The sequence below is a fragment of the Alligator mississippiensis genome, chromosome 1 (genome assembly GCF_030867095.1).
Source record: "Alligator mississippiensis isolate rAllMis1 chromosome 1, rAllMis1, whole genome shotgun sequence".
Taxonomy (NCBI): Eukaryota; Metazoa; Chordata; order Crocodylia; family Alligatoridae; genus Alligator; species Alligator mississippiensis.
The window spans coordinates 388,026,856-388,040,303 of record NC_081824.1 but is presented as its reverse complement, the minus strand read 5'-3'; the positions used below and the strand labels follow the sequence as shown (position 1 = coordinate 388,040,303).

The 13,448-nt window shown below is 42.1% G+C and overlaps 1 protein-coding gene across 12 annotated transcripts in view; it reads left to right on the top strand.

Annotated features, from left to right (window-relative positions):
- LMO7 (LIM domain 7) overlaps positions 1-13,448 on the top strand; it is a 202,591-nt gene that overhangs the window by 133,205 nt on the left and 55,938 nt on the right. For all 12 annotated transcript variants that reach the window (XM_059720437.1, XM_019488601.2, XM_059720480.1 and 9 more), the window contains 3 exons: positions 11,701-11,731; positions 12,113-12,226; positions 12,956-13,151. In XM_059720437.1, the coding sequence (XP_059576420.1) occupies positions 11,701-11,731; positions 12,113-12,226; positions 12,956-13,151 (341 nt within the window). The remainder of the gene's footprint in view (positions 1-11,700; positions 11,732-12,112; positions 12,227-12,955; positions 13,152-13,448) is intronic.

The following is a 13,448-nucleotide window of genomic DNA, read 5'->3' as shown; positions in this document are numbered from 1 at the left end:
ACTATTAATTATTTATTTGATGCTGGACTGAGGGGTATAAATAATATCTTTTAAGCTAAGTACAGACAGTCAAAAAACCGTGAGGCTGAATCTATTCAGTCTTTTCAGGTTAGTCTAAGCTGTGTAGAACCAATAAGCAAGTGAACAGATATTCACTTTTGATTCTGGAAATGCAGCCACATGACTACAGTGGCCCAAGCCAGAAGCAGGGAGGAGGGGTGGTAGAGCATACCTTTCTGCTCGGGCAGACAGCTTGGGCGCAAGCTAACCTGCCCACCCTGTGAGGGTGAGGTTTGTGGGGGAGGTGCAAGCATCCTGGGGTTCTGGGGAATTATAAGTGAACTTGAATCTGGAGATAATCTGGGTCAGAAGTTCAATAAACCAATTTAACCAAAATCAGTTAAGTCTAATACTATATCCATTCAGGTATATCTTAAACTGGCTTCAGCAATTTTGAAAGTGGTTTATGTGCACTGAACTTCTGTTGTGTTATGGATTTGAACTGGTTTCAGAGCCACGCATATGATCAGATGTCAGGAAAACAGACCTTATGAAGAGAGGCTGAGAGCCATGCCTGGAAAAGTGCAGGCTCAAGGGTGATCTGGTGGCCACCTATAAGTTTATCGGGGTGCTCACCAGGTTCTGGGGGAATGTCTGTTCACCAAAGCACCCCATGGGATGACACAGTAAAATGGTCACAAACTCGTCTCTTGGAGAAACTGGCCAATTGTCGCCTTGGGTCCCCCACGATCCACTGGCTGGAAAATTGGCTCCGGGGTCGGACCCAGAGGGTAGTAATTGATGGAAGTCACTCATCGTGGTGTCCTGTGACCAGTGGGGTCCCCCAGGGCTCTGTCCTTGGACCCATACTGTTCAACATCTTCATTAACGATGTGGACACTGGAGTCAGAAGCGGACTGGCCAAGTTCGCCGATGACACCAAACTTTGGGGCAAAGCATCCACGCCAGAAGACAGGCGGGTGATCCAGGCTGACCTGGACAGGCTCAGCAAGTGGGCGGATGAGAATCTGATGGTGTTTAACGCCGATAAATGCAAGGTTCTCCACCTTGGGGAAAAAAAACCTGCAGCATCCTTATAGGCTCGGCAGTGCTATGTTGGTTAGCACTATGGAAGAAAGAGACTTGGGGGTCATCATTGACCACAAGATGAACATGAGCCTGCAATGCGATGCTGCGGCTAGTAAAGCGACCAAAACGCTGGCTTGCATCCATAGATGCTTCTCAAGCAAATCCCGGGACGTCATTTTCCCCCTGTACTCGGCCTTAGTGAGGCCGCAGCTGGAGTACTGCGTCCAGTTTTGGGCTCCACAATTCAAAAAGGATGTGGAGAAGCTTGAGAGAGTCCAGAGAAGAGCCACGCGCATGATCAGGGGTCAGGGAAGCAGACCCTACGATGACAGGCTGAGAGCCCTGGGGCTCTTTAGCCTGGAAAAGCGCAGGCTCAGGGGTGATCTGATGGCCACCTACAAGTTTATCAGGGGTGATCACCAGTATCTAGGGGAACGTTTGTTCACCAGAGCGCCCCAAGGGATGACGAGGACGAATGGTCACAAACTACTACAAGATCGTTTCAGGCTGGACATAAGGAAGAATTTCTTTACTGTCCGAGCCCCCAAGGTCTGGGACAGCCTGCCACCGGAGGTTGTTCAAGCGCCTTCATTGAACACCTTCAAGATGAAACTGGATGCTTATCTTGCTGGGATCCTATGACCCCAGCTGACGTCCTGCCCTTTGGGCGGGGGGCTGGACTCGATGATCTTCCGAGGTCCCTTCCAGCCCTAATGTCTATGAAATCTATGAAATCCTCCATGACCAATTCAGGCTAGACATAAGGAAGATCTTTACTGTCTGAGCCCCTAAGGTCTGGAATAGACTGCTGCTGGAGGTGGTTTAAGCACCTACTTTGAACGCCTTCAAGAGACATTTGGATGTTTATCTTGCTGGGATCCTATGACCCCTGCTGACTTCCTGCCCCTGGGGCAGGGGGCTGAACTTGATGATCCTCCAGGGTCCCTTCCAGCCCTAATGTCTATGAGTCTATGAAACTGGTTTATGTGTAACTTCTGTCCCTGGCTGTAGAAACTCAATACAAGGAATAGTTTCAAAGTTATCAAAAGAGATCCTTCAAAATAATACTTCACAAGATCTGTGGACTAGTGCTTGGAACCAATAAAAAATTATGGGATATCTAAACAATGGTATTAAGTATAAGTGAGAAGTTATTTTACTGAAGCATCATGTAGCTAAGGTGGGGTGAGCAGGCCAGCAACTCTGTACACCAACTTTGTTGGGAATGCGGTAGAACAGAAAAATAACAGCTGCCTCCACAGCCAGGTACAGTCTTGCTGCTGGCATTGACAGCCAGAAGCTGCTGCTGCCCCCATGCATCACTGCTGCTTTGTTATGCCTCTGTAACTGAATTAATCAAAACCTCATTAAAATTACTCATTTAAAATATTTTTACAGCATGAAAAAATTGTTTTGAAAACTTTGAAACTTTTTTATTGAATGGGCTGCTACCGAGTTGAATGAAGAAAACATAACATTCGGCTAAGTAAACTTGAGAACTTTTTTCAACCAATATCCAAATCTTAATAATTACATCTTCTAGGCCCCTTTTTGAAGGGGAGGCCCTTGAAAAGTAGTGTATATTCTGTTCTTATTGATTAAAACTATCTGGCACGTGGCTGATATTTTTGGCTGAATCTGGTAGGTACTTTATTTCTTATCTTATAATTTATAGGTCTAGACTGTTTTCCAGAAATTAACATTACTATCTTCTGCATACGTGCTCACAGGCCAGGTGGAAAAAAGGTTGGGGGGGGTGATTTTGAGTATAGTGTATTTCTGTTGCATTCAGAGGTAGTTAGCCATACTAGCCTCAAGTCTGGCAGAAGGTAGGGTAGGTTGGCACTAATTGGTTCAGAGGCATGACTTTCTGTACATAACAATATACTTTGGTAAATACTAGGAATGGGTGCATTCCTTGTATCTATGGGTTGCAGAGAAGATTGTTAATACCAACCTGCAATTGATGCTTCAGGGGATGGAGACAAGTTACAATTTTCACCCAGCCTGGCCAGAGAAAGCAGTTTATAGCTGTGACCAAATGCAAGTACATGGCTGCAAACAACTTAAAAAATGGCCCATCTGGTGGAAATCTGATCCCTCGTTGCATGAGATCAGATAAAGACGTTTCAAAATGTAGCATCTTTTGTAACTTGCGTCTGAAGAGCTCCCAGCCTGTTGCTGTTTTCAGAATGGGAGAGGGAAAAGGGAGTGGATGGAGTTTAATCTGGGATTTTTTCAGCTCCCCCTGGAGGGTGGGGCAGGTGTATTGGAGCCCCCCTTCCTCCCCCAAGATGGGGACTCCAATTCCCCCACCTCATTCTTCAGCACCACTTGGGGAGGCTCAAGAATGAGCTCCCTCTGCTGCCTTCCCCCCTCCCGTTCTGGAAACAGTGAGCACTGACAAAGCCTGGCTGTTGCTGTGGGAACCTGGCTGCAGGCTCCCAGCCCACAGCTAGATTCCCTTCCACTGTGGAACCAGCAGTGAACTTCTGTTTGGTCTGGGGCAATGCAAGACTCAGAACGTCTTGCCAAAATCATTCTGAGACAGAAGTGCAGCTCCCAGCTCTCTGCAGCCATGATGTTTCCACATGTTTGCTAGGCCTGCATGAATGGCTGGAGCAGAGAAGTTTCACAGCATAATCACTCATGGTAACCCCTCCCACCTTCTGTTGAGGAACTGCGGTTTTTGAAGGTGTTTCGGAGTTGGTGTAATAAAGTTGTTATACAGAATGATGGAGCCAGTCCACCATTATATGAATTTCTATTTAACTTGCACTCCAGAATTCTTGATCAAATTTGAAGGTATGTTAATGAAATTACAAAACCTTATCTGCGTTGCTAGTCATAGCGTTAGGCTCTTGTGACCTGTGCCCGCCTTCTCCTCTCTTTTTTTTAATTTTAGTTTATTTCTTTGAACCCATGCCCTGATTCATATGTGCATACCTAGTCCAAAGTCCTATTCTACTGGCACTGTTGTGTCATGTTTATAGTACCATAAATCTGCCTAGCACTTTACAGTGATAGGAAAAAGGAGGAGCTCGTATTCTGAATCTAAGATGTGAACAAATTAGAGGAACTGAAAACCCAGCAAGTGGTGAGGAAAGAGAAGGCAGTGGCTAATATGGCTGTACTGTTGCTTGCCGGGTCTAATGTTTGTGTCTAGAAATAACTATTTTAATAAGACACTTTTATAGAAGCATAAAGATTAGCAAGGAAGCTCCTGGTTTAAGTGACAGAGGTAGGTAGTTGAAAGCCAGTGAATTCCTTGGCTGCTCATCCACATCTTGAACATTTTCCCTGTTTCAATCTTCAGCATATGTGAAAGATACCCGTGATTTTTCTCAAATGGATGAGGATGAATACTTGCCAGAGGTTGATGACATGGTCATAGTATGGGGTCTGGGAGAGAGAGGGACTTTTTAAGCATTACTTTGCATGTGGTCTTCTGTGCTGTACAGGGTTTTTAGCGTGGAGCCCAATGGCATATTTTTGGGTAAGATGGAGAATGTTTGTTCTTTTTTTATAAGTAAAGGATGGCCAAATTTGCAAGTCATGTGGGCACACAAATTAAAGTTGGGTGTTTGCTGTAATGCCAAGATAGTATTATTTACACTAGTCAGTGAAACGGCTTACAAGAGACAAATATTCACTTTAGTAATAATCCAACAGCTCAAAAAACTTCTTTTTATTTCTGTATCCATGCAACTATCCCATCTTCCATTGAAGCCTGTCTATTATTAGCAACTAGTGGGAGTTCAGTGAAATCTGATGCTAGAATATTAATAGCAATTGAGTAGGTGTCTAAAGAGTTTAAAATTTAGCACAAGCGCACTGGCATTTGGGCAGAGACACTGCACTCATTTTTCATGTAACATACCCTTACCCATGAGTGGGTAGAGAACCCTTCAAATGCTCTACCATCCTCGTCAGAAGTGTAAGTTGAGTCTGTTCTTTAAGTTAGCTAAGGATTGTTTGTTAGTCTGTGTCACATTTAAAGGGAGTGTGTCTAGTCTGCAATCAGGCTTCCCTGAGTTCTGCGTTTTGCATCTATGAACTGAAAGCCCCTTGTAGTACAGGGTCAAAAGGAGAACAGCATGGTGCATTTTTAAAGATGTTTTCCTTTTTTTTTTTTTAAAAAAAAAGTCGCGTATTGACAATATCTAACATAGGGAGGACTGAATGGGAGCAGATAGCTTTGGCAGTTGTCAGAAAGGTGTTCAGGGTGTTTGGTCACCATAGTGAAAAGGGCTTGGCAACAAACCTAAGGCATTTGTCACTGGTTCAAGGAGCAACAAATTCTCTTCCATCACTGGAAGTAGACTACAAGTCACTTCTCCCTGCTGTGTGTAGCAGAGAATCTCTCTGCCACAGAAGGAGGGAAAGATTTTACTGAATGGCATTACACGTTGCATCTTGAGTCAAATTCAGCAACCTCAGAGACTGTGGAATGTGCTAATCAAGAGCAAAGATCTGTCCATGCTTTAAACATGGATGGAGGGATGTTGTAACTGTGAATTTACAAAGCAAGACTCCAGAAGACACAAATAGTAATACTGAATTAAAAAAAAAATTATTACTAGAGGTGCATTGATATATAGGTCCATATCATATCAGCATCAATAAAAGGAAAATTTGACATTATTGGCAATTGGCTTTTTTTGGCTGACATGGCAGATCATGTTGCTGATAAATGCTGCATGCAGCCACAGCATGAAACAGGTGCTGCCCAACTGGGAGTGGCTTGTCTGGGGGTTTCAGGGAGGGGAGGCAGTTTCTGCCACAGTACACTCCCGGGAGGGGCATGTGGGGTATGTGTCCCCCAGATATTTGTATGGGGTGAGGGTGGGCTGCTGCTGCTGCAGGCTGGGGCTGGGGTAGCACCTGACTTTTTCTGGCAGGGGGTTGGGCTGGAGCTGTGCTCAGGGCAGGTAGTGATAGCGCTGGAAGGCGGGGCTCGGAGGGGTCCACGGGGAATTTTGGGGAGGCTGTAGCCCCCCACTGTAGTCCCCCTCCCAGCACTGCTGCCACTTGCCTCGAGCATAGCCCTGACCCAATCCCTCCTCTGAGAAGAGCTCAGCACTGCCCCGAGCCCAGTCTGCAGTGGCAGCCTACCCTCGCCCTGTGCTCAGATTCAGGGGCATGTCATACATGCTTCCCGTGGGAGCGGCGCCCTCCCTCACCATTCCCCCTGGACAAGCCATTCACGACTCCATCCCCTGCCCCATCCTACCCTGACTGGCTAATGCCTGCTCCAGCCCCAGCCCCACTCTTTCCCTCACCACAGGGGCCTCAGTCTGCCCCCTATTGCCCTCCCCTTCCTCCCCGCTCCTTCCCTCCCGAAAGACTTACCAGCTGGATGCTGCTCTCCAAGCTGCCAGGCTTTCATATCATCAATTGGATTGGTATCGGCTGATATGGCTCATTAATAATCAGCCTTTGGTATCGGCCCAAAAAATCTATATTAGTGCATCCCTAATAATTAGTATTGAATTTGTGTCCAGATTCAGGCAGATTTTTTAAAAAGAATCTATGGTTAAGACTTCACAAGTTTGTACACTGAAAATAAAGGGGAAGTGAGAGAGCAAATTCCTTCTTGGGTATCATAAAAATCAATCCACTTTTAGTTCCTTGGTTTTGAGTTTCTCATTTGTTTCTGGCAAGGGTATGTAGGATTCTGTCTAAAGTATTAAATTGGCTACATACATGTGTCTCAATAGTACCTGGAACAGTGTGCCTGTTATTAGGGAACAAAGAGGGAAGGGAAAAGCTTCTTCCTAAAACATTAGCAAGCACCCATGGCTTAGATGTTTAAAATAAATTAAAATGCAACCATTATAAGCAGTTCTTACTAGTAAATGTGTAAGGAGAAACCCAAAAAAGTGAGTGTATTAATGACTAAGTGTGTTGAATCTATATTAAAGGTTGTCTGTTTTGTGTTGAATTCTAATTTCTGGTCCTAATATTTTAAGGAATTTGAAAGTCAGTGTAATCCTTCTATACACGTCTCATTTTTATGTTTTAAAAAGTGACTTAAAGTGTTAATTAGCTCTTGGCCCCTGTGGGGAGTTGGCACCATCAGATTAACTTTGAGGCACAGAGAAGCAGACTATCCCTCTGCTTGATCTTAAGTAGTAAGGAAAACTGATGGATTCCCTGGTCCCATTTCCCAATATGCTAAGCTCTTGTTCTTTTTTGCCTTTGCTTATCTTCCTATAGAATATTACTGTCAGTATTGCAGGAGTATAAATGATGCTCTGTACTTATAAACAATTCTGTTGGAATTCATTTGACATATTTTAGTTTCTTACATACTTATGCCAGCTAATAATAAGTGGCAGCTATTTCCACCCCAAAAACTTGTTGTCCTTGGAAAACCTATATAAATGTTCGATGTGGATGAAGTGGAGCACTCTAGAACTCTTGGTTCAGAGATGATACCTTTTGTTAGAACAACTAAGAAATTGCAAAAAAAACCAACCCTTTTTCTGATTTCAGGCACATGCGCCCTTTCTCAGGCTCAGGGAAAATTTAAAGGAAAAAAAAAAAAAAGAAGTGGATGAGGCATTGCAACACAAGGGTTTATATTCTGAGTGGCTGTTTCACGCTGATCTAATTCTGATTAACCTTGGTATCGTACTCAATTTTTCATTGTGCAGTTCAGTCATCCAGAGGCCTTTGTTCCATAGGTAGGGTGACCATATGTCCTGGATTGGCTGGGATGGGCCTGGATTTCATAGGTTGTCTCAGCATCCCAGTTATTGGAGAAAATGGAAGCAAAAGTCCCAGATTGATGGGAACCCACCTGCACATGTGGCTCCTGAGCCATAAGTCAGGCATGAGTGGGTGGGTTTGTACCAATCCAGGATTTTTGTTTCAATTTTCTCAAGGGAGTTCACTCATTTGGCTGCTTCCTGGTCCAGACCCCGCTGGGATGTGAGCAGAGTTACAGAGTTACTTGCACAGTAGAGTCAGAATTGACTGGAGGAGGGTGTGGGGAGCCGGGGGGCAGAGGGGGGGGGAGAGAGAGAGAGAGAGTGTGTGTGTGTGTGCTCGCGCGCGCACGTGCGTACACATGCACTGTCCCACAGGGCCCACTCCTGGAAACCACAGGGTTGTGTGCGTGAATGCATGCATGCAAGCTGCTACCTCCCAGCCTCCTGTCCTGGATACCCTTACCCAGTCCCGTATTTCCCTCTGACTTATTATGGTCACCCTATCCATAGGTAATAATTTCTCATGCTTTTTGTTATTTCAGGCATCTGGCCTCCCTTCTCACATTAGTTGTTATTCCATGGGCATAACCTTGATAATTCTGTTAAAGACACCACCCAGCATAGAAAGTATTCTTGCTTTTTGTGCTTTGGAAGTTTTACTTTAAACTCGGGGACCTCTTAATTGCTTGGCATGGGAGTTATATTAGGTGATTTTTGAGATGTTGGTTTGCTGTTCAGTATGACTGCTAAGTATGGCAGTTACTTAGATTGCAGTATACCTGAAATAAAATTATGTGCAATTTTAAACCTCCCTCCACCACACAATCTTTAAACATTTAGCCATGACTATTTAGTTCAAACATTTTTCTTTATTGAGTTAGATTACCAGTCAGTGCTCTTAATTTATTAAAATGTTTGGAAACCTGGGTGAAGTAATGATTGACGGTGGCATTAGCTTTTAGTGATGCCTCCCTGATTTTTCATTATCCAAATGCTGTTGTATAGTAACATAGCTTAGCATATAGCAAGTCATTATAAGATGCATGTGTCCCAGCAGGATTTTTCATAAATAACTTATAGTTGCAAACTTGGGCATATTGCTGTTCCCTTAGTGAGTACATAAGTAAGCTTGAGTTAGGAGTTTAAATGTAACTGAATTAATGTATGTGCATTGGTTCAAATACTGAAATTTGTTTGCTTCAGTAAATCATTTGCCTCTTAAATTCTTTAAGTTGCTTTCAAGAGACAAATGTTTGTTAAATCAGCACTTCATCTGCACTTTAGTATATGGGCACATCCAAGGGGCGGTTATAATTATCTAAGAATGTTAAGTGATTGAAAGGCATAGTCAAAGTTGTTGCAGCATGTCCTTTTTTGATTCTGTGAAACACAGCAATGAAGACTGGAAAGTTTGGGAGAACGTACAAAAAATCTAGTACTTATAGTACTAGATTTTAAGCAACTTTTATGGGGGTGCATGAGATAAAAGGTGTGTATAGACCTAAAGCAGCCAGCCAACCTGCATGTTGAGCTGCAACATACAGGTTGAAGCTAAAGAATAGGGAAAAATGAACAGAACTGACTAGCTTTCTGAAGCATCAAGCATCATGTTATATCTTGAAAAGAATAGATAGCAATTACTACTTCTCCTGGCTTAAGTGGTATAGAGAGTCCTATGAGACCTACCTAATTTTTTCTTAGCAACTACTTACCCAGGTGTAGAACTAAAAGCTTATTTCTCCCCATAATGACTAACACTGTATTATGCTAGTGTTTCAATTAAAGTCCTTGATTAAAGAAAATGATATGTACTCTATTTAGAGATTTGCTATTTATACCACATAGTCATTACTAGCAACTGCATTGAAATCTTCACGCTCACAATTTGATACAGTTGTGAAAAATGCATCATTGCTGCAAGCAGCTCCTCTTAAGTTCACCCTGTATTTATCCCAAATACGTATCTAATGTGTCAGCAACATGTTTGTGACCTGTATTAGATGTTTACTGGGAAATATTTGTGGGCTGTACACTTCTGTCAGGAACCTGTCTAGTATGGGTGTGTAGGAGGTTTTTGCTCAAAGGTTGAATGCAAGCACTGTGGGAGGGGGTGAATCTGACTCATATCTATGTTGCAGCTGTCATAGAGCATGTCTGTAGGAGAGTAACTGCTGTAAAGGATAGGTATGCTATTGCAGGTGACCTGAATATGAATGGCAGCCTCTCTGAAATCAGGAAGGGGGGCAGAAGGGGAACTGTATGCTCCAACCAGCAGTTTTATTAGATAGAATAAAAGACTACATCATTGTTGTTCCCTATAAAAATATCGTGTATCCTATTTTTGAGGTATCTTTTACTGGGCAGTCAAGCAGACTATTTCACTTGATGAACTTTCAGTCTGATTCTATCCTTGATAGGCAGGGATCCTGGTTTTCTCTGATTAAAAAAAAAAAATCCCCAATTTTTGGCTTTAAAAAAGTAACCCAAAGTCCACATCTTTTGTGATTAAAATGAAACACTGCTATATGTATAGCGGTGTTTCATTTTAATCACAAAAAAAGTGGACTTTGGGTTACTTTTTAAAGCTGAAAATTGGGGATTTTTTAAATCGGAGAAAACCAGGATCCCTGCCCATCAGGAATAGGTTAAAACTGGAAGTTCATCAAGTGAAATAGTCTTCTTGACTTCCCAGTATAAAATATCTCAGAAGTAGGATACACAATATTTTAATCAAAGAAAACCAGGGTCCCTGCTGATAGGTCTCTCTACTTCTGTATATTAGTCTTCTGACCAGTAAGTATAGTTTTCCTCTTGTTTGACTGCAGCCTCAAATTGCTGTGCTTGTATTTAGACTCAGTACTGAGCCAGTGCAAGAAGAGCAGGATGTCAACGGTGGTGGTGATGGGGAAGGTGGATGTGCTTCTCATACTGATGGTGCAGCCCGTAATGCTTGCTAGTTGGTGTTGGAAGACTACCTGTGAATAGTGTTGGAGTGATGTTGATGCTATGATGATCCAGGAAATATGCGAGTAGCAAGGATTTTTTTGGAGGGTGCTTTCTTTAATTAGACCAACTCTTATTGGTCCAGTAGAAGATGTCACACAAAAAAAATATACCAGTGAATACACAGAATGGGGGGAATTTCTGTGGCCACCTTGCATTTGAAAGCCCTCCTGGGAATATGGGAAAGTTCTTCTTTTCCTCCTAAACTTTGCATGAGAGCAGTGGGCATGTTGCAAATACAGCTTGATTGACACTAGCAAAGCATTTCAGTGAGCTGCTTAAAACATTTGCTAGGGTTGCAGTTACTATTCTTTAAGGGGTTTTTCCTTAAATATTCTTAAAAACAACAAAAGACCCCAAACAAAACAACCCCCCCCCCCCCCCAACCCTCTAGATGTTCCCAGATTTACTTGCTCAGAATTTTGAAAGCTTTTCTTCGGGCTGAAAAAACTTTCTATGCTTGATCACGGCTGAAGCAAATACTTTAGGAAGTATTATCTTCTAGATTCATACAGAGTTTAGGATAATTTAAATAAAGTGGCAAGCAGCTTAAGTTCTCAGTTACCAATGAAAGTTTTAGAAGAAAGAGGTTTAGGTAGTCCCCTGACACCAGATAAATAGATCATAACAAGGGATGGATTCCATTTACAGAAAGTATTCAAAAACTCAATATACAGTTATTTCTGTCTGTTTTCATAAGTAGCTCTTGAACAGTAAAAAAAAAATATGTGCCTGTGAAGAGTCACATATCCACATTTCATGGCAACTTGTAACAGCTTCACAAATTTTAAGGGTTCTTTTTTTGGGGGGGGGGGAGGGGTTGTTTGTTTGGTTGGTTTTTTTTAAGGATTAAATTGCTTCAAACTAAATTCCTTTTTTCTTTTCTTTGTAGACCAGAGGAGACCAATAGAAGAGTGAAAAATGTAAGATACTTTTTAACACTTTCTGAAATAATTTCACTCTAATTCAAGTTTTATAAAAACATATCTAGTAATATTATTGCCATGCTTAACTTCATCTTGAGCTGATCATTTCTCTGATATAAATTAGTACAAGTTTACTATGATTTCTTTCAGGTTTCATTTCTCAAACAGAAAAGGTTAATTCAGTACAGGGATTAATTTTTATTCTTTAAGGTGCATTTAGATGCAACACAATAGCCACAGTAAAGTAATTTTGAGACACTAACAAATATTGCATTAGTACTTGGAAATCTCCAAAACAACTGCAGCATTGTGCTCAAATGATGTGTCAATTTAATAACCAACTAATGAGCTTCTAAAATTCACTTCTTTGGCTTTTAGGTTTTGATTACATTGTACTGGCTTGGAAGGAAAGCTCAAAGCAACCCTCATTATAATGGTCCATACTTAAACCTTAAAGCATTTGAAAAGTTACTGGGACAAGCTCTGACTAAGGTAAAAATCTAGGTAGAATAGTTATTTTAAATATGGTCTTTCTAAGGATGTATATTAAATTGCAAACTATATGGTGTGCAAATATCATGCATTGATTATGTCAGCTCTTAAAAACAAATTCATTAAGGCAGTGTTCAACCTATCCAACCCCACAAGCCAGATCCCATATGTAGACCTGATCCACTGTTGCAGTCCAGCATGCTGGGATCTGGCCATGAACCGGCCTTGCAGGTCAAATCCAGCTGTGGACTTGATCCTGTGCACCAACACACGATGGCACACAGGGCCATGTCATCCAGCCTGTGAGGCTCCCCACAGGTCCAGAAATTCAGTGGTGGGACAGTAGTGGCAGCATTAATTGCTGTGGCTCTGGGAGCAATTAATACTGACGCTGCTCCCCTGCCACCATATTTCTAGACCTGTAGGGAGCCTTGTGGGCTAGATAATATGGGTTCTTAGGCCATAGGTTGAGCACCTCTGCCTTAGGGAGTTGGTTGTCTTTGTAAACAGCTGGTAACTGTATCATGGTATTCTTTCAAATGGGCATCATATTCTTCTGTTTCTTCTGTTACCAGTTTAACAAGCTTTTATACATTTATTTTAAAATCTTAAAATGCACCTTCCTAAAGTTCAAGATCCATATACAAATGTGTTTTGAAATTGTGTGTTCATGTACCTTTAAAAAAAAAAAAGGCTATTTCAAAATAAATATGTTACTTTCTACTTTAGGCACTTGAAGAATCCAGCAGTTTGAAAAGAAGTGGCAGGGATAGTGGATACGGTGATATTTGGAGCATTGACCGTGGAGAAGCATTTTCTTCAATTAGCCATAAAAGAGACGATTCGTTTGATAGCCTAGACTCCTTTGGTTCAAGATCCTCTGCAAGTTTTTCATCAGATATAACCTTGAAAGGTGGCAGTGAAGGTATCTTACTTTATTAAGTTCCTCTATTGTCTGATGGATTGTTTGCTGGGTCACATACGGTGGCACTGGCAAGGGTAGGGAAAAATGCATGGACCTAATGCTGCAGGTGCCTAGGCATTTAAATTCCCAGTCTTCTAAACAAGCTCTAAATAAGAGGCTTCAGAAGATGCCATGGCAGGATATCTTTACAGGAATAAATATTGATAGGTAGCTATTGCCTGAAGCAGTTATCTGGTCACATGACTATCTCCCATTAGAATTGTTTACAACCTTTGCCAACTGTGTTATTTTACTTCT